The following is a 20,000-nucleotide window of genomic DNA, read 5'->3' on the forward strand; positions in this document are numbered from 1 at the left end:
ACACACACACACACACACACACACACACACACACACACACACACACACACACACACACACACACACACACACACACACACACACACACACACACACACACACACACACACACACACACACACACACACAAACAAACACGAATGCATTCGAACCATGCAACGTGCGTTTCTCACCACAGTCGTGTGCTGGCTCAACTTCATTGCTTCACGAACACCAGCGTGCAGAGCTGCTGGGCCAGTTGTCCGAATACAAAGCGCAGGTGGAAGCAGCGTCCGCAGAAGTTGACTCTGTGCGGTCCGCTCTCGAAACACGTTTGGCCAACGTTGACAAGGAGCGAAAGAAACTGGCAGAGAAGGTGTGGCTCTGCGTGTGTGTGTGTATCTGTGTGTGTTTGTGTGTGTATCTGTGTGTATCTGAGTGTGTTTGTGTGTGTGTGTGTGTGTATTACACGGGTGGCTGCTGCTCACGTGCTCTTCTCCTTTTGCACCACCGCCATCAGGTGAAGAAGCAGATCCGGCTGCTGGACGAGAAAGACGGCGAGAACGCGACGCTGAAGTCGCGACTCGACGAGAAACACAAACTCGAACACGAGGTGCAAGGAGATGCACACCCGCTCCGTGTGTGCTTGTGTGTATGTGTGAATGTGTGTGTGTGCCTGTGTGTGTGTGCCTGTGTGTGTGTGTGTGTGTGCCTGTGTGTGTGTGAATGTGTGTGTGTGAGTGGATGTGCCTGTGTCTGCCAATGCGTGCGTCTCTCGCTCTCACTCTCTCACATACCATTGCTACTTCATGACAACACGCACACATACACGCGCACACATGTACTCATACACTTTTACATCTCGAACCGCTTGCGGGGCGCAGGTTGAGACGCGACTGACGAAACACGAGGAGGCGATGACGGCCCTGCAATCCAAAGTCATGGAGGCCGAGGCAAAGCTGGCAATGTGCGACCCCTTTTTGCACGCCTGCGTTTGTGTTTGTGTTTGTGTGTATTACTGGTGTTCTTTTATTTCTGTGTTTATGTTTGTGGTTGTGTGTGTGTGCATGCTTGTGCTTGTGGTTGTGTTTGTGGTTGTGTTTGTGTGCGTGGTTGTGTTTGTGTTTGGGTTGTGTGCGCACGTGTGGTGACATGTCGCTGTTTGCACCTGTATGCGACACAGGCCGTGTGAGATGTGCAGATCATACGAGCAGCAGATTGAGACGCTGAACGCGACCATCGCCTCCCTCAGGGTCGGGGCATATGTCACATTGTGCACCACTTCACGCTGCCGACTGTGCTCGTCGACTTTCACCCATTACTGCGTACAGTGGAGACGCAACTCCCAACGCCTCACGTTCATTCGCTAACACACACACCTGCATTTACACATGCACACACACATGCACACACACACAATACAGAGCACACAGGGCAAGCTTGAGCGGCAGCTGCAGGACAGCCGCGATCACAGCGCAACTCTTCAGCAGTCCTTGGAGGAGCAGCTTGTGTACCTCGATGAAGCATCAAAACAAAACGGGAAACTTGCTGGTGACCTGACGCAAGCACAGGAGGCGTTGGCAGCCACAAGGGCGGAACTGGAGGGTGAATGCGCCACGCTGCGCGCAACAATCGACGAACAGAAGGAAACGATTTCAGAACTTGAGAAGAAGCTCTCCTCCGTGCGAATCGAATTGCAGGCCACATCCCATCACAAGACACAGCTCACACAGGTTGGTGTGTGTGTGTGTTGCACTGTGCTGTGTGTTCACGTGCGTGAGGCAAGGACCACGTGCCGTCGTGACATTGCTGGTGTGCACATGTTCATCGCGCACATTTCGTCATATGTATGCGTTTGGTTGCAGGAGAAAGAGGAGTTGAAGTCGCGGTTGGCGGAGAGCGCGCAAGAAACTCAAACAGCGATGGACGACAAGACGGAGGCGGAAGTCATGCTGGAAGTACGCAACTGGCCTGCGTGTGTGTGTGTGTGTGTTTCTATGAGTATGCGTTTGTGTTGGCATGTGTGTGCGTGTGTGAACCTGCCAATTGGGGTTCGCTCACACCTTTATCCGATTGCTTGCTGCACACAGGAAACGAAGAAGATGCTCGTGTCGCAGAAAATGAAGGCGCAAAACGAAATTGAAGCACTTCAGGTGATGACATCCTTCAAGTTCCACCATTGCCATTGAGACTGTGCTTGCATGTCTTTTTCTTTGATCTGCTGGAGCCCACGGCACTTGCCGTGCCTCTTCTTGTATCTCACACACATACACACGTGTGCGCACACACACACTCTCTCCCACTCACTCACACACACACATGCACACTCACACACTCACACACTCACACACACGCACACACACTCTCTCCCTTCCTCATCACCGCCACCGCTGCCAATGTTCAGGCTCGAGTTGCCGACGCGACGTCACGTCTGGATGCAGCGGAGAAGCGAAACGAATCCGCACAGCAGCAGTGGCAGTCGAAGCTTGATGACTTGAGGTGCGTTTGCGCTCTGTCTGTCACTGATGGTGTGCTATATTTGGACACACACACACACACACACACACACACACACACACACACACACACACACACACGCACACACACACACACACACACACGTTCACCTATGGTTTGTTTGCGTGCATGTACAGGGAGGCGCTGAACGCAGAGAGCAGTGACAAGCGGAAGATGAAAGAGGAGCTGCAGCGCGCGTCACACGAGCGATCACAGGAGGTGCGATGTGACCCATGATCACACTTGATGTCAGGCCGGAACGAAAGCGTGGCCTTAATTTGCGTAATGTTAGCACGTTCAGATTGCATTTTGAAACAGTTTTGTTCCACTTGACGTCTTCGCTCTTCCCGATGTGCTCCTAACCCTCAACATGACAATTCGTGTGGTGTGTGTATGTGTGTGTGTGTATGTGTATGTATGTGTGTGTGTGTGTGTGTGTCAGGTTGAGGAGCTGCGCAGCGAGCTCTCGCGCCTTCAAGACACATTCGCGTCGTCGGAGCGGCGGGCACAGGAGTCCGCAACGAAACTCAGACAGATGGTCGACATGGAGGACCAGCTCAAGTCAACACGTACGCGTGTGTGCGTGTGTCTATATGTTTATTTGTGTGTGTGTATGTATGTTTGCTCATGTGTATGTTCGCTCATGTGTGTGTGTGTGTGTGCGCTTTCCGTTGTGCGTGTGTGTGTGCACGCGCTTTCCGTTGTGTGTTTGTGTGTGTGTGTGTGTGTGTGTGTGTGTGTGTGTGTGTGTGTTCGCTCGCCATGCCGTCACGTCACTCACACCGTCACCACCGCTGCGGTTGCGGGCACACGAAACCTGGCTGCAGTGCAAGACGTGAATCGAGAGAAACAGGAGGTGCTGGCACGCGCAATGAAATTGGAGCAGGACGTGTCGCGCCTGATGCAATCAAACAAACAGCTGACGAAAGACGGCAAGAATGCACAGTCAGCACTGGAACAGCTGACTGCCCGTTATCAAGAGGTCCTGCAGCAACTTAACCGCTTCCAGGAGAGGTGTGTCCCCCCCCCAAATGTGCATGCATACGATGATTGGGCGTGTATCTTTGTCTGCGTGTGTGTGTGTGTATGTGTGGCTGTGTTTGTGTGCGTGGTGCGGTGTGTGTGTGTGTGTGTATGTGTGGCTGTATTTGTGTGCGTGGTGCGGTGTGTGTGTGTGTGTGTGTGTGTGTGTGTGTGTGTGTGTGTGTGTGTGTGTGTGTGTGTGTTGGTCCATCTTTGTCTGTGTGCGAGTTGTCTCGGGGCTGTTCGTGTTTTCTGCCCACTGCATCGGGGTGTGCTCTCTTGTTTCATGCGCGCCAACGCATGCTCACGCTCCATCGCACGAACACACAAGGTCATGGGTTGACGACACGGAGGTGAAGAACTGCGAGGCGTGCCACAAGCTGTTCTCCATTAAGACGCGACGACACCACTGCCGCCAGTGCGGGTAAGCAGCAGAGAAGAAGAGCAAGACGAAGAACAAACAAAAGATCAACATACACACATAACCCACTTGGATTTGCTCCTCTTTCTCACTCGTTCCAACGCCTCATTTCTCTGCTCACGTGTGTGTGTGTGTGTGTGTGTGTGTGTGTGTGTGTGTGTGTGTGTGTGTGTGTGTGTGTGTGTGCAGGCACGTGTTCTGCAACAGCTGCTCCAGCAACACGGCCAAGCTCGCCAGTTCCAAGAAGCGTGAACGTGTATGCAACGCCTGCTTTGAAGAAATTCAAAAGCTGTGAGGTTGCATACCCTTGTGCTTGTATGCTAGGTAGACAAGCATCACTATCAGTAAACGCGCTTGAGTTTGATTGATTGAATTGGAGGGGCAAGTGTGATGGCTTCATTTCATGATGCTGTTTAATCACTTGTCAGAACTGTAACAAGACAACAGAGCACGAGGCAACCAATACGAGAAATGTACAGGTTTGATGGTTCATCTCCACTAACAACATGTTGTTCAGCGCAGTCATGGAACAACAATACAACAATACAACACAGACAAGACGGATAAGTTATCCCAACGAGCAAGAAGCAACAGCAACCACACAGCAACAAATGTGCACACAAACACACAGACACGCAGCAACATTCGCGCACACATCAACCACAACAAGTTCGTTTGTCACATCAACAAAGCAACTGAAAGCAAGGTCCCTTATCAAAGCGGTGTGCAATAGCAAGACAGGTAACGCGGAGCGCCGGACAAAGTACAGTGTCACTGTGGTGTACACGACTGCTGTGACTGAGGTGGCTGTGGCTGTGGTCGTTGATGCTGCTGCGGCTGTCGTTGTTGCTGTTGGTGGTGGTGTGCTGCAGAGGGTGTGCTGGCCACACGCGCATATGAGCTACCTCCGTATCGTGCCTCCACCCCGGGAATGTACTGCTGGTGGTGCATGTCGTTTGGCTGCGGCGGCGGCACGTTCTCGCACGCGTGGTCGTGCGCTTCAAACTTGAAGTTGAAGGTGATGCGACTGCTGTGCTCGGCAACCTGGGCTGTGTAGCACGCCACCAGCTGCTGGCACAGCGGGGACGTGCATGTCTGCACGAAGAAGATGTCGCGCGAGCTCACCATGTTCACAATGTCACTCGCTTCCACGGAGCACACGAGGTGTTGTTGTGGATGTGCATTCACAACAGCGAGCATCGACTTGAACTGAATTCACGCACGGACAGGAGCAGAAAGGGGTGTGTGCGCGCGCGCGCTGTGTGTGTGTGTGTGTGTGTGCGTGTGTGTGTGTGCGTGTGTGCGTGCGTGTGTGTGTGTGTGATGTGGGCAGAATGTGAGTCATCTGATCGAAAGAAGATTGAACGAGCACATATAAATAAAGCATTCAGTGTGCGCATGTGGAAGATAGCGTTGGACGGCGAGTACAAGCACAAGTACGACCGCGTGCGCGCGCGCGTGTGCATGTGTATGCGACGATGCCCACCATGTCCCCACTCACGTTGTAGAACCACATGTTGTCCACAAACTCCGTCTTCTCGCCAAAGTGCCGAATAAGCTTGAGAAGGCACTGCCCATAGTCCACTGCCGAGATCTGCTGGGGCCGCAGCGTCACATGCTTCCCCGCATGCACGCTCACAATGAACCGGCGCGGCGGCGCGCGCGAGTGCAGGCAATTCAGCGAGTACGGCACAACAAAATAGCGCCCGGGCGACAGCACAGACGTCTCGCAGCAGTGACGCGTGTCAACGGTCCTGTTGGTGCCCGTGACAACCTGCGCCATACGCAGGCCCCCGGCAGCGTCGTTGAGACGAAACACCATCAGCCCCATGTCTTGCGTCTCATACACGTCCGTCGCAGCGCGCAGCCCGCTCTGGAACAGTGATATCTGCAGAATCACAGCATCCTCTGAAGGTTTGGGCGTGTGCACGTGGTGGATGAGTGTTGATGACGGGTGAGCGAATGACTTTTGGTGGGGAAGGGGGTATTTGAGCGATGGTGGGTGAAGGTGTAGGTCTGCCATCATTTGCTTGCACATACACACAAACACACACACACATAAACACACATAAACACACATAAACACATAAACACATAATCATACACGCACACACATACACACACATACACATGAGCACGCACCGAGCGTGACGAGGAATCCCGTCGTTTCGTCGGTTGGATTGGATGCGAAATAGCCGCTCGCCCGCGCCTCGTACCAGTCATCGCGAACCTGAAAGTGAGAGACAGTGGGTTTGGGTTCGTGTAGCTGCTGGTGAGTGCGTGGCCATATCCTGTGTGTGTGTGTGTGTGTGTGTGTGTGTGTGTGTGTGTGTGTGTGTATGTGTGTGCGTGTGTGCCTGTGTCTGTGTGTAGGTGTGTGTGTGTGTATGTGTGTCCACCTCTCTGCCTCCTCCTTCTCCGCATCTCCCACGCGTTGTGCGGACCTTGCAGATGTCGATTGCGGTGAAGTACTGCAGCACGTCCTCCCATGCCATCCAGAAGATCCCGTGCGCATTGTCCCCCGGCGCCAACAGCAGCCTGCTTGCCGCACCAGCCGCCGTCACCGCAGCCGTTGTGTCAGCAACGCATATTCAACAGTACGGGCAACAATCAAAGCAGCACAACGCAAACAAGAAAGCGCGCATGCACACCACAACAACCACAATCACCACCGCAACGGCAACCACCACATACAGCAAATCACAGCAGCGGCATCAGCGTCGCACCTGAGCTCGTGTGTCCATGTGGGCGAGTCGTCAGCCCAGGGCCCGCGCCACGACATGGACGCCGTTGGATTGCGGAACTGAATCAGCCGGTGGCCGCCAACCTGACACACGCGCAGGATCGAGTACGCGTGGCTGCAACGACACGGTGATGGTGGTGGTGGTGACTTGGCGGCAGCAGCAGGGGTGGTGATAAAGGGAGCACAGAAAGGCATGATCAATGTGTTGTTGCTGGCGTGATGCGAAACATGCGAAGGTTAACATGCAAAGATAAACACACGACCAGCAACAGCACAAGTTGTGTGTGCATATGTATATTGGCTCACCCCATGGTGAGTCCCGCAGCTCTGTATCGTGCTGCAACGGCGGGGTCTGCGTTGCCGTCAATGCTCGCCCCCATCAGGTAGTTGGCGTCGAAGCAGCTGCTGACACGCGTCCACGTGTCTGCCTCGTCGACCATGTCTGCTTGCAAGTTGATGGTCACGCATGGCGCACCCGTGAGTGTGCTGAACCCTTCACACATGCTGCCTGCTGCCAGCGCTTGGTAGCTCCCGTGCAATTTCGCCTGCCATGGAGGCGGTGGTGTGCGCATGCAATGGGATGTGTGTGTGTGTGTGCGTGTGTGCGTGCGTGCATGCGTGTGTGTGCGTGCGTGCGTGCGTGCGTGCGTGTGTGTGCGTGCGTGTGTGTGTGCGTGTGTGTGTGTGTGTGTGTGTGTGAAAGCATGATGTGAGGGGGGGGGGGGAGATGGGGGACAAGTTGCAGCAAGTGGCACATGGATGGAGCAGCAAGTGCCATCAGAAATGACGCGCACGTGTGCGTCCTCATGTGCACCAGTGAATGCAGGTGCGGGTGCAGCAGACAAATCCCAACAGGCGCAAGCATGAACAGCGAGAGCGAGAGGACGCGCTGCGGCAAACAAGACGATGAGAGCAGGATGTGTTCGCACCATGGCCTTCTCAACCAGCGGCGCCCAGATTTGGTTGCGGGAGAAACTCGAGTAGAGGAGGCGGTTGTTGGCGTCGCAGGGCACGTAGTCGTCCACAAGCACCACCGTCCACTCTCCGTCTTTGCACAGCCGAACCTGGCGGTGATGACGATCATGATGGTGGTGGCGGTGATGACGATCATGATGGTGGTGGCGGTGATGACGATCATGATGGTGGTGGTGATGGTGACGATCATGATGGTGGCGGTGATGGTGGCGATGGTAAGATAGAATGGGGGCATGCATCACACTAGCGAGGGGAGAGAGGCGTGACAAGATGGGGGTGTGATGACAACAATGAACAATAAGGCCACGTTCACGCTCAAGTATCACGCACACACACACACGCACACACACATACAGACAGAAAAGACATGCCATCAACTCCTAAACACTACAGAACATAGGCAGAGTACCTGGTAGACACCGAATGGGGAGGTGTTCTGCGTGAAGAAGAGGTTTCGTACAAGCTCCTCACGCTCCGCCAACACCGACAGCGCACTACAGTAATGATACAGCGAACATACACACACACACACATGCACAGGCTGTGAGATTGTGTGGTGGTCATGCCATGCGCATGGACTGGCGGGTGGAGGGGGCGAGGCGAGGAGGTGTGCATTCGCACACGTCAGGCCGCACTCGTGGTAGCGACAGTGACCTCGACCAAGGCGGTACCAACACCACCACAACACCACAACAACAATGACAACAGTCTCGCCATCACGACTATCGCAACACCACTGGCAGACCTGATGAACCAGCAGTTTCCAATTTGTCCCTGGACGACGTCGAGGGGCGCCGGGCGATCATGTACCACCAGCGGCTGACACATGCCAACACACATTAACACACACACACACACACACACACACACACACACACACACACACACACACACACACACAAGCGTTGATCGCGGATGAAGATGATGCACGTGAGACGATGGCGGCGAATGAAGGCGGGGAACAAGTGTTGGAAACAACATGTGCTCAGAGACCCAAACCCCATCACCGGTATGACGAGCAAACAGTCACAAGCATACAACGCGTCCTCACGCCATTGCCACCGCTGTCATCATCGCATGGCCGCCGCACCTCTTGGCGCCGCTCAAACTCAAGCAGCCGCTTCCACCGAATCTCCTGCGCTGTGCGGAGAGACCCCGATATCGACCTGCAAACACACACACACACACACACGCACACACACACACACACACACACACACACACACACACACACACAAACGGAGGATGTGAGCACGTGCAAGCACCAACGCCTTCCGTTCCGTCAGAAATGCGCCTTCACATGTCCAGTGCCTCGGCCACCAATATACCACAGCTTCTTCGACCCTTCCCTCCCCGCCTCTCTCTCTCTCTCTCTCTCTCTCTCTCTCTCTCTCTCTCTCTCTCTCTCCGTCCCGTCACCCTTCTCCTGCTATCTGACTCACTTGTCTGACGGTGGGAAGGCGTGATCCACGTATGCTCGCCCCGTTGCAGTGCATTCCCGAACAACACGCTCCAGCTTTCCTTCGTTTGTCTCCCTATCATGCAACCACAGCACGTGCGTGTGCGTGCACTCGTTGACAACACGCGGTCGCTGCTGCCGCTGCTGTTGTGATGATGGTGTGCCATATGGGGTGGTGCCCTGCTCGCCACCAACGCGCGTGTGTGCCGGTGGCGACGATGATGGTGATGATGATGATGGTGCTAACGCCGCGGCGGGCGACGTCGTTGTTGATGGCGGCGGTGGCGGCACATCAAGATGGCTGGTGCTGGTGGTGGCGGCGGTGGTGGCACTGCTCGCACTGCTGGCCGCGCGTGCCTGCGGCGTTGCTGGTCCTGTCGATGTGTCGCGTGGTGGCGGCGGCGGCGATGGCGGCACGTGCGAGCCGCTGCCCTGACACGCGCTCGAGTGCACCTCAGCCTCCTTCAGGACAGTGAACGTAGCCTGGCACAGCGGGCATGTGTATGTGGTGGGAACAGGGGCGTGGTGTGGCCGTGGTGCCTGTGACCATGGAGATGACGCTGATGAGGCGGAGGAGGGCTGGGCAACCGATGGAAGTGGTGGTGGCGAGCCTTGCTGTGCACTGCTCCGTGCGCTTGGTGTGTTGCTGTGGCTGTTGCTGCTGCGACTGTGCGTGCCGCTGCCAGCACGTTGCTGTTGGCGATGGTGTTGGTGCACGTTTGTCTTTGCCTGATCATCGCCATGTGAACTAAGCAGTTGCTTTGCCAAGTCCTCGAAGCTGCTTGCGTATGCATCCATGGCAGGCATGTAGAACAAATCCCCCTGCAAGGAAGCAAGGACAGAGAGAGAGAGAGAATATATGTGTGTGTGTGTGAAAGAGAGAGAGAGAGAGAGAGAGAGAGAGAGAGAGAGAGAGAGAGAGAGAGAGAGAGAAATGTTGTGTGTGTGTGTGTGAGGAACAAGAAGTGGGATGTGTTGTGTGTGTGAGAGATGAAATCAAAATGGTACACGCGATGAGCCACAAACGACGTCTGCTATGTACGTGTGTGTCTGTGCGTATGTGCCTGTGCCTGTCTGTCTCTGGCGTAAATTGCCTGCTTTGACCCCTTCTACACCCCCCGCGCCCCACCGCTTGAGGCATCATCAGTTCCAACAGCACGCACAAACGAATGGACGTAAACTGCGGCCCTGCCGATGACTCACCAATGCGCGCTGCACTCGCTCTTCGTAGATGGACCGTGTGCCTTTGACGCGCAGGATCCATACTTGCTGGCCATCTTGGCCTGCTGCGCTCGGGGTGCACACGTATGCACCAGGTGTGGCACTGTCCATGGCGACACGCCACCAAACGACTAGCAATGGGCCGGCCGCCGGCTCGGCTGCTCACACAACTCCACAGAAACAAGAGGAACAAAGACGGAACACTGGACAGGCGTGCTTGGAAAGCAAGCACAAGCGTGGGCGGTGGAACAAGGAAGAGCTGGTCGAACGGCAACAAGGCCCAGACGGAGGAGGGAAGCTGGGACAAAAATAGCAGCTGCTCAAAGTCTCTCAAAGCCTGTCGAAGAAGAAGTAGTTGGAGCACCCACGCCAGAAGAGCCTTGCAATATCTGTATGCTTTGTACATGTGTGACGATGACCCAAGCCCAAAGACATGCAGGTGAGTGCGTGCGTGACTGCGATCCCAGCCAGCACCAACACATGCGAAGCAAGCAACATGCACATCAGCCCGCATCCATCCATCCATCAAGCATCCATCCATCGTCCACCTCACCAACAACAAGCAACACACCCAAAAGCGCTGCGGTTAGGGAGAATTTGTGCATAATTTCCACTGAAAATCAGCATGGCTGGCGTGACAAGAGCGACAGGCACCCTGCTGCTGGGGTCGTGTTCGACGCTGGCTCGTGCTGTCTCTGCCTCACGTCAGTGCTCTGTCTGTGCATACGGGTGTGTGAATGTGTGTCTGTGTGTGTCTGTGTATTTGTCTGTGTCTATGTGTGTATGTCTGTGTGTGTACGTCTGTGTGTGTGACATGACTTCACCTTATCCTTTTAACTACACCACTCACACACACACACTGCACATCACACAATCACACAATGCAAATCACACGCACACGCACACATGGTGGCGCGTGTGCACTCGACAGCTGGGCTGTCGTTCTGCTTGGTGGATCTGCAACATGGCGCTGCAAGCATGAACGGACTTGCCGCGCTCGTCAACAGCGTCAACGGCAACGGACTGCCTTGCATCACGCGCGTGCTTGATCCTGGCGATATGGCTACCCTGGGCCGCGCCCTCGACCTGGGAAGCAGCGCCGTCGTCGTCCCGGGCGTGAGCACCGCAGATCACGCCCAAGCCATCGCAGACGCAGCCAGATACCCACCCGATGGTGAGTTGTTGTTGTTGTTTAAGTTGTTGTTGTTGTTTAAGTTGTTGTTGTTGTTTAAGTTGTTGTTGTTGTTGTTGTTGTTGTTGTTGTTGTTGTTGTTGTTGTTGTTGTTGTTGTTGTTGTTGTTGTTGTTGTTGTTGTTGTTGTTGTTGTTGTTGTTGTTGTTGTTGTTGTTTAAGTTGTTGTTGTTGTTGTTGTTGTTGTTGTTGTTGTTGTTGTTGTTGTTGTTGTTGTTGTTGTTGTTGCTGTTGTTGTTGTTGTGTGTGTGTGTGTGCGTGTGTGTGAAACTACGCGCCCTGCTTTTGTGCAGGAGACAGACACATGGCCACACGGTTGTGTGTTGAATGCGGAGCTACCTCGTCCTCCTGACTACTTCATTGTGCTGTGCTGTCATTGCTGTGCCAGGATTCCGCTCGTGGGGACCGCTGCCTGCGTCCCGCCCTCCGTTCACCATCAGAAACCAGGCCATCACGCACATCGGCATGATTGAAAACAAGTTTGGCGTGGACGCCATCACAGACATCGCAAAGGTGAGTAGAGCGAGGCACTGCTTGTGAAGCTGCACGCACACACACACACACACACACACACACACACACACACACACACACACAAACACACAAACACACAAACACACACACACACATTTACACGCACCGAACGAACACACCAATGCCCCCCCCCCTAACAAACTTCATGGCTTTTGTGTGAGTCTTTGTGTGCGTCTTTATGTGTGTGCTAATGCCATTCCTTCAACACTGCGCTATCGTCCACAGACGGAACTTGATGCCATCTACATTGGACCCACAGACCTCTCCTTCTCCATCACAGGCACTGCCTCTCCGCCAAAGGATAACAAACAAGTGCAGGTACGTATGTGCGGGTGGGTGTATGTGTGTCTGTTGGTGTTGACGCATTCATGCGTGAAAATGTGTGCCTCTCTGTGCATGAGAACGTTTGTGTGTGTGTGCCATTCTGTTTTGCCTTTATCGTCTCGCCATTCCACCTGTCTGTCGCTCTCACCATATCTCAACCAAACAACCAACCAACCCCCACTCCCCTCCTCAACCATCACGCGCGTGCGTGCGTGCAGGAGGCAATACAGCACATTGCCGCAACATGCCAGGCTGCAGGCAAACCGGTCGGGGTCCACTGCACACACGCACACGCACTGCACAAGCTGGAGAAGGGTACTGGCGTGGCGTTTGACTTTGTCACCGTCGGCAGCGACATGAGCATGATGCAAGACGCCCTCTCATCGGCAATTGCACGCGTGCAGAGTGGGGAGGAGGATGAAACAAGCGCTGATGGTGGTGGTGGTGGCGATGGTGGACGTGGTGGGCTGACGGCTGAGGAGGAAGCAGAGCAGCTTGCGCTGTTAGAGCGAGAGTTGGATCCACAGCGGATTGCAGCCATATTGCAGCGGGCAATGGAGGACGACGCGTTTGATGTGAAGACGAGCGGCAGCGCTGATCGCCGCCATGGCAGGAGGCCACACTGATATGTGTGCGTGTATGTGTGTGTGTCTGTGTGTGTGTGTATGTTTGTGTGTGTGTGTTCTTTGTGTGTGTGTGTGTGTGTGTGTGTGTGTGTGTGTTCTTTGCGTGTGTTTACCTGGTGCTGTTGATGCCAGGCGTGAAAGTTCGGTGGTGTCGACACGAGCTGTCACTCAATCACCATCGATCGACGTACCCCTCCTCCTCCCTCTACCCCCCCCCCTTCCGTCCCTTCAGCTTTGACGTCTCTGTCTCGTGCGATGGCGTTCATTGTCATCATAATGGATGGTTCGTTTATACATATACAGGATGCACAGGGTGGCCACAGCAGCGGATCGAGAACACGTGTTGCATATGCGCATGAAGAAAGAGAGAGAGAGTGAGTGTGTGTGTGTGTGTGTGTGTGTGTGTGCGTGTGTGTGTGTGCGTGATGCGAGGAGGAACATGGTGCGAGTACGCGCAAGAAGAGATTGCATCATAATGTAACAAACAGACAAGATGCATGGCTGCCAAGAGTCACACAGGTCCACAAAACACCATGACGGGTGTGGCATGATAACAGCGCGGGCACAGTATAGAAGAACAACCACGGAGGTCACAAGAGCACCGAAAAGTTGGGCGGGGGTGAAAGGTAACAAACCCAAGCGGACACACCTGCTCACACGGCACAGAGAGAGATAGAGAGAGCACGCGCATATTCGGTGAAAACAGCTCACGTTTCAGATGTGTGTGTGACAGTGTGTGGATGTTTAGACGTGTGCGTAGAGGCTGCGTGTGCATGACTCTCTGTGTGTGCGTGTGTCCAAACTTGTCCTACTATGAGCGGACAGTGCTGCCCTTTCGCGGCGATGGAGGCGCCGATGCAGCTGTTCCGCTCTCGCTCATGGCACTGAATGAATCCAGGCAGGGTCGTGGCGTGGGGGGACGCCGAGCAATGTGAGGCACGCGGCAGAGCAAGGGGTTCACATTGCACGCCAACACACACACACACGCACGCACGCACACAGACACACACGCACGCACACAGACACACAGACACACAGACACACACACACACACACACACACACACACACACACACACACACACACACACACGCCCATTGCCCCTTCTTCAACGTCTCTGCAGCCAGGATGACATCTCACCTCGGTGTTGCAGAGAGCAGTCGCCTCCTCCCTTTCCGCTTGCCACCGCCACCGCCACCGCCACCGCCACCATCGCCATCCGCGCTGGTCGGGGTTGCGTTGTGTGTGTGTCTGCGCAGGAGCGCTGTTGGTGGCAGTGCCTGTCCACACTCCAGTCCGCGCGTCTCGTAGAACAGAATGTACGCCGTCTCCAACGGGTGCGTCTACAAGGCGCATGTTGTGTGTGTGTGTGTGCGTGTGTGTGTGTGCGTGTGTGTGTGTGTGCGTGTGCGCGCGCGTGTGTGTGTGTATGTGAGTGAGTGTGTGAATCAGTGTGAGTGAGAATGTGAGTGAGAGTGTGCACGAGCGTGAGGGAGAAAATGAGTGTGAGTGTGTGAGTGTGAGTGTGTGTGTGCGAGTGTGAGTGTGTGTGACTGCGTTTGCACATCACCGCCGCCACCACCACAACTTCCGTGGCCGCCTCACCTGCCCGTAGGAGCACTGTGTCGCCGTTCGCCCGAAGAACAGCTGAAGTTCATCGTCCGTCATCACCTGAGATGGTCGCGGGCGTCAACATGAGTCGGCTGTGGCTTGCACTCACACACACACACATACACACACGCACTCATCAGCAAGCAAGCATGATTATCCAAGGGACATGCACTCACATCAACAATGTCATCGTCAAAGAGGACCCAGTTTCCGTTGGAGCGAACAATGGTGATGTAATGGCCACGCGATGGGCGTGACCCAATGTGAACCACAAACGCAAACAAATCGTAAATGCGGTCCTCCTCCTCTGCTGCCTCCGTCTACACAGCACACGAGACACAACACACATGGTGGCAGCAGTGAGATGGATGGTGAAGCATGCCCGAACTTTCATGGACACGGACCACAGTCAACACGCAGTCGCAGCTCACACACACACATACACACGAGCACACACACACGAGCACACACACACACACACGCGCACACACACGAGCGCACACACACACACGAGCACACACACACACACACACACACACACACACACACACACACACGCATGTACGCTTCCACTCCGCTGCCACGTTCACATCAGCACGATGACGGCTGTTGACAGACCGCATTGAAGAGTCTGAGCTCTTTCGGAAACACAACGCGATGGTCGAGTTTTGTAAACTGTTGCATGCGCTCCACGTATTTGAAACGTTTCAGGTGAATGGCCAGCACGTTTGGCATCCGTTTCACGCGCATTCTAAGATGGCAGCGAATGTGGTGGTTGTGGTGGTGGTGGTGACGATGGTGTACGGACGGAATTGGCACCGCGACAAAGGCGAACAGAGCGGAGTGCAGGAAACGAGAGAGAGAGAGAGACAGACAGACAGAGAGAGAGAGAGAGACAGAGAGAGAGAGAGAGAGAAGCGTGGAAGGAAAAGTCGGGAGAATAGACCAAAGGTACACACACACACACGCACAGATACATAGCTGGATATAGATGCATGTGATCACATCACAAGTACGCACCGTTTCTGTGCCTCCTGTTTGCTGCAGCATGTTTCGCAAAAGTATTTTGAGTCCGCACTCAGCGTCTCCGTGTTGGAGAAACTCCTGTGTAGCGGTGGACGGCAACGGAAAGACACGGGTTAGGGGTGTAAGGGTGGTAAAAGTGGAGAGGAGGAGTGAGGGGCGTGGGCGTGGGGAATGATGAGCAAGTGGTCACTTGTGGTGGTGCTGATTGCAGAGCCGCGTGTGCGCGATGAAACGGGATGGATAAATACATGCTCCCCTACACAGCACAACAAAACACGCGCCAAAGAGAAGCCCGCAATCCTCCACCACAATCATCACCATCATCGCCATCATCATCATCATCACGCCATCAAGCCACCATCATCAGCACCAGCACGGCCTGCCGGACCTGAGACAGCTGCTGATGGAGCAATCGCGATCAATGTCGAGCGAGAGATCAAGGAAACACTCGTCACGCGTGCGAACCTGAAGTGCATCGCATGCAGGGGGATAAGGGAGTGCGGATGTAAGTATGCGTGATGTGTGTGTGTGTGTGTGTGCTGTGATTGCGGATAACATGCAGCTGTTCCTCCTCCTCATCGACCACCACCACCACCACCACCACCACCACCACCACCAGCATCGGTGTTGGGGCTGACCGTTTCGCACGATAGACACCGCGTTTCGCTGGACAGCACGCCCTCAAAGATATCGTGCACCCATGTCTTGTTCTCCTGTGACGACGACGACGACGACGACGTTGCCGACACGGCGCTACGGGTGGTGCCGGAGGAGATGGTGGACGCTGGACTGGACGACCCACGCCGCCCTTTGCTGCTGCGCGCTTTGACCACCACCGTCTCTGCAATGATGGGTTGTGCGGTGTGAGCGTGTGTGTGTGTGTGTGTGTGTGTGTGTGTGTGTGTGTGTGTGTGTGTGTGTGTGTGTGTGTGTGTGTGTGTGTGTGTGTGTGTGTGAGTGTGTAAGTGTGTGTGTGTGGGGGGGGGGAGAAGTGGGAGAGGGGGAGAGAGGAACAGAGGAGATATTGAGATGGGGAGAGAGGAACAGAGGAGAGAGAGAGAGTGTGTGTGTGTGTGTGAAGACAAAACGCAAGTTAAGGTACAACGAATAAGGCGATGCCACATGGTGTGCTGATGCGATGGTGAAAATTGCTTCACACACCTTGTCGCTGCACGCATTCCGCAATTGTGTTGAGAAGGAAGTTGAGCAGTTCCTGTGCATCTTGCTGCATGTTGGACCGAAACAGCTCTGATACCAAAGTACCAAAGCACAGGGGAAGTCAGAGTCGTGTCACGGACACCACGACGGATTGCGTCAACCGAAACGAACGTGTGCACACGTGCGCACACATGCACCCATGTACCCACTTGTATGTACACATGCACACGCAAACACACGCAAACACACACAAACACGTGCACCCGTGCGCACACACATGCATGCGCACCGTTCTCTGCCTTGAGTTGCTGGTAAAACCGCTTTGGTGATATGGTGCCGGTCTTCTTCTTTCCGTGCGCAATGCTGTGGAAGAGGGCCGCCAGCTCAGATAGCAGCCGGCTGCCGTCCTTGCCTCCATCATCCGCAGTGAACCCACTGTCCCTGTTGTGACGCAGGCGGCACAGGAATTACAGCGGCAAGTACATGCAGGGGTATGGGTGTGAGGTTGGTTGTGCATCATGTGGTGCTGCAGTTGCAAACCCCTGCATGCTGACCAATGGGCTCTCACAGCAGATGCAACCATTCGCATCCCATTCCTCACATACACACACACACACACATACACATACACACACACATACACATACACACACACACACAAACAAAATGCCACGGCCACCCTCGATGATGACTTTACCTGTACTGGAGTACATGATGTCTAAAGGGCTTGCAGAAGTAGAGTGCTTGCAACACGGAGTTGCAGTAGCATGTGTTTCCAAACTACCCCAAATGACCAAGGAGAGAACACAGGTGAGTCACAAGAACCAGCCAAGTGTCCACAAAACGACAAGCAAATGCAGCCACTTCTCTCACCCCATACTGCGGTTGCCTCTCTTCCCTCTCTCCCAAACTCTCTGTTCCGATTGCTCCAACGCCCAGCGATCACCACGACTATCACCAGGACCACGACTTGTCAATCAACGGCTTCTTGCAAACCACCAGCACGCACATTCACAAGGCCAAGCAGCCGTTCCTCGCCGCTTAGCAGCAAGCGCGATCGCTCCTTGGAGTGAGGCAGTCCCATTGCGTGGCTACCACCATGCACACGGAGGCGAGAACAGGCGACTCCTGCTTGGAGGGGGATGGGAATGAGTGGGGGGCCCCGGGTATGTGCGTGTGTCAGGCGTGGACGGGTGGATACGTGGAGGGTGTGTGGAGGGGTGGAGAGCGAGGACAGCAGTGTGTGTGTTCTCAGCCAACGGCTTTGTTGTTTTTGTTTGTGCGCCGCCTTTGCTGTTTGCACATTTCTATATGTCGCTGTCGTCGGTCGGTCATGATGGATGATGATGGTGGCGTGGTGGGGCGTGAGAGCGTTCACGGTGACGAGCGAGGTGAAGATGGGCGGCACAGAGGGGGAGAGGCACAGCAAGTCGAGCAACAACAACAACAACAACAACAACAACAACAACAACAACAACAACAACAACAACAACAACAACAACAACAACAACAACAACAACAACAACAACAACAATAAAATGGCAAGTCGCCTCTCTCTATCTCCCATGTCAGGCGTGCTTGTGGAAGGAGAGGTGGAGTGTGGCTGTGGGAATGAGTTGTAGCTCTTCGAGTGTCGCTGAGTCATCTTTCAGCACCTGGCACACGCACACACATGGACATAATGAGCTGTGTACTGGAATTGGGGTGGGGTATGTGTGCGTGGACGTGTCTGTTTCTGTATGTGTGTGTGCGTGTCTGTCTGTCTGTGTGTCTGTCTATCTGTCTGTGTGTCTGCCTGTCTGTGTGTGCAAGTGGTGTGCTTACCAGCTTCGGGTATGCGCGAACGAGGCGGAAGTTCGTCAACGAAGGGCTGCAAGGCAGACAGCAGACAATCACCACACATTCACAAACACACGTACACACACACACATAAGCTCATGAACAGCACTTAGAACTGATGCTCGAACAATTCACTCCGCGGTGCGCAAACACTGCCAATCACACCACCACTCCCACGATCGCTACAAGCCACATATCACCACGCATTGCCACATATCACCACCACGGCCACAGCAGCAGCAGCAGCAGCAGCAGCAACGTACTCGTGCTTTGAGATCTGCCGGCGCACGTCAGCAACGGTGTCTCGATAACGCATCTTCAGCATCAGGCGCCGAGCACTTCCAACCAGACGCACCTGCCACAACGCCAACAACAACGACCGGATGGGTGGCAACACACAAGTGCATGGGGGAAAGTGAGAGTCTGTGTGTGTGTGTGTGTGTGTGTGTGTGTGTGCTTGCTGTGGTGCGTGTGTGTGTGTGTGTGTGTGTGTTTGCTGTTGAGGACAGAGCACGACGCAAGAGCGCATCAACACTGCGCCCAAACATGCACACACACACACCAGACACCACGCAGCATCACCTGTATGGTTGCAATGTCGAGCGGCGTGTGCGGGCGTTCGGCTGGCGGCGCTGTGCCGTTGGTGATTGCGTCCGCGTGTTGCCGCAGAAGCGTGGCAACAGGCGTTCCAACCAGCTCAACGCCCCCGCGCTGGCCCGGCTTCTGTCAGCATGTGAATATATGTGTGTGTGTGTGTGTGTGTGTGTGTGTGTGTGTGTGTGTGTGTGTGTGTGTGTGTGTGTGTGTTGGCAAACTCAAGAGGAGGGTCAAGGGCCCTTCCCACCTCAATCCAACCCAATAACTCTCATCCAACCTTGGTGCTGTCGGCTGCTCCAATATGGGACTGCACGGCCCCGCGAATGTCGACCACGACGCCGTTCACAACAACTGCTGGCGGCAACCGTGACAGCAGCTGCTCCGTTCCGCCCGCGCGCCCTGACACAGCAGCAGCAGCAGCAGCAGTGTGTGTGTGTGTGTGTGTGTGTGCGTGTGTGTTTTTGTGTGAGTTTGTGAATGTATGTAACGGTGTGTGTGTGTGTGTGTGCATGTGTGTTTTTGTGTGAGTTTGTGTGTGTGTGTGTGTGTGTGCATGCGTAATGTCTGCAGAGAGGCGATGAGAGTTCACGTCACGACCAAACACCCACATCAACACCACCATCACCACGTCCATCAACACATCATCATCATCATCATCATCATCATCATCATTGCCATGTCACCTGGGGCCTTATCGTCCTGGCTGCCAACATGGACTGCCTCTGGTTTCGCCTCATCGCGCACCAGCTGCGTTTT

General features: G+C 54.5%; 4 protein-coding genes across 4 annotated transcripts in view; 2 read left to right on the top strand and 2 right to left on the bottom strand.

Moving 5' to 3' along the window:
* The window catches only part of PTSG_03085 (uncharacterized protein), an 8,291-nt gene extending 3,972 nt beyond the window's left edge, over positions 1–4,319 (top strand). The window contains exons 8-20 of the mRNA XM_004995618.1: positions 218–355; positions 500–592; positions 864–946; positions 1,163–1,232; positions 1,404–1,712; positions 1,845–1,937; positions 2,070–2,132; positions 2,384–2,478; positions 2,634–2,715; positions 2,939–3,065; positions 3,324–3,510; positions 3,851–3,943; positions 4,130–4,319. Of these exons, the coding sequence (XP_004995675.1) occupies positions 218–355; positions 500–592; positions 864–946; positions 1,163–1,232; positions 1,404–1,712; positions 1,845–1,937; positions 2,070–2,132; positions 2,384–2,478; positions 2,634–2,715; positions 2,939–3,065; positions 3,324–3,510; positions 3,851–3,943; positions 4,130–4,235 (1,539 nt within the window). The 3' untranslated portion in view covers positions 4,236–4,319. The remainder of the gene's footprint in view (positions 1–217; positions 356–499; positions 593–863; positions 947–1,162; positions 1,233–1,403; positions 1,713–1,844; positions 1,938–2,069; positions 2,133–2,383; positions 2,479–2,633; positions 2,716–2,938; positions 3,066–3,323; positions 3,511–3,850; positions 3,944–4,129) is intronic.
* A 16-nt stretch (positions 4,320–4,335) lies between these two features.
* PTSG_03086 (uncharacterized protein) lies at positions 4,336–10,940 on the bottom strand. Its single transcript, XM_004995619.1, has 13 exons — positions 10,910–10,940; positions 10,321–10,734; positions 9,101–9,939; positions 8,749–8,824; positions 8,404–8,477; positions 8,068–8,152; positions 7,613–7,747; positions 6,990–7,228; positions 6,667–6,798; positions 6,385–6,478; positions 6,083–6,170; positions 5,442–5,848; positions 4,336–5,149 (listed from the first exon to the last, which is right to left on the bottom strand). Exons 2-13 carry the CDS (start codon positions 10,447–10,449, stop codon positions 4,712–4,714), a joined length of 2,736 nt encoding a protein of 911 aa, XP_004995676.1. The 5' UTR covers positions 10,450–10,734; positions 10,910–10,940; the 3' UTR covers positions 4,336–4,711.
* Positions 10,941–10,963: 23 nt separating this feature from the next.
* Positions 10,964–13,013, top strand: PTSG_03087 (uncharacterized protein; the record flags this gene model as incomplete). The annotated part of the gene is made up of 5 exons (XM_004995620.1): positions 10,964–11,042; positions 11,270–11,512; positions 11,918–12,042; positions 12,289–12,381; positions 12,606–13,013. The coding sequence occupies 5 exons, from the start codon at positions 10,964–10,966 to the stop codon at positions 13,011–13,013; spliced, it is 948 nt and encodes a 315-aa protein (XP_004995677.1).
* Positions 13,014–13,824: 811 nt separating this feature from the next.
* The window catches only part of PTSG_11964 (ubiquitin carboxyl-terminal hydrolase 12), a gene marked incomplete at both ends in the record, with an annotated part of 8,839 nt that continues 2,663 nt past the window's right edge, over positions 13,825–20,000 (bottom strand). Inside the window, 16 exons of the mRNA XM_004995621.1 lie at positions 13,825–13,897; positions 14,154–14,356; positions 14,619–14,684; positions 14,801–14,944; positions 15,243–15,375; positions 15,645–15,728; positions 16,039–16,115; positions 16,289–16,491; positions 16,812–16,898; positions 17,098–17,249; positions 17,506–17,588; positions 18,633–18,678; positions 18,911–19,002; positions 19,230–19,370; positions 19,522–19,643; positions 19,928–20,000. The exon at positions 19,928–20,000 is cut by the window's right edge and continues 66 nt beyond it. Coding sequence (XP_004995678.1) covers positions 13,825–13,897; positions 14,154–14,356; positions 14,619–14,684; positions 14,801–14,944; positions 15,243–15,375; positions 15,645–15,728; positions 16,039–16,115; positions 16,289–16,491; positions 16,812–16,898; positions 17,098–17,249; positions 17,506–17,588; positions 18,633–18,678; positions 18,911–19,002; positions 19,230–19,370; positions 19,522–19,643; positions 19,928–20,000 — 1,779 coding nt within the window. The remainder of the gene's footprint in view (positions 13,898–14,153; positions 14,357–14,618; positions 14,685–14,800; positions 14,945–15,242; positions 15,376–15,644; positions 15,729–16,038; positions 16,116–16,288; positions 16,492–16,811; positions 16,899–17,097; positions 17,250–17,505; positions 17,589–18,632; positions 18,679–18,910; positions 19,003–19,229; positions 19,371–19,521; positions 19,644–19,927) is intronic.

Source organism: Salpingoeca rosetta (genome assembly GCF_000188695.1).
Source record: "Salpingoeca rosetta unplaced genomic scaffold supercont1.7, whole genome shotgun sequence".
Classification (NCBI taxonomy): Eukaryota; class Choanoflagellata; order Craspedida; family Salpingoecidae; genus Salpingoeca; species Salpingoeca rosetta.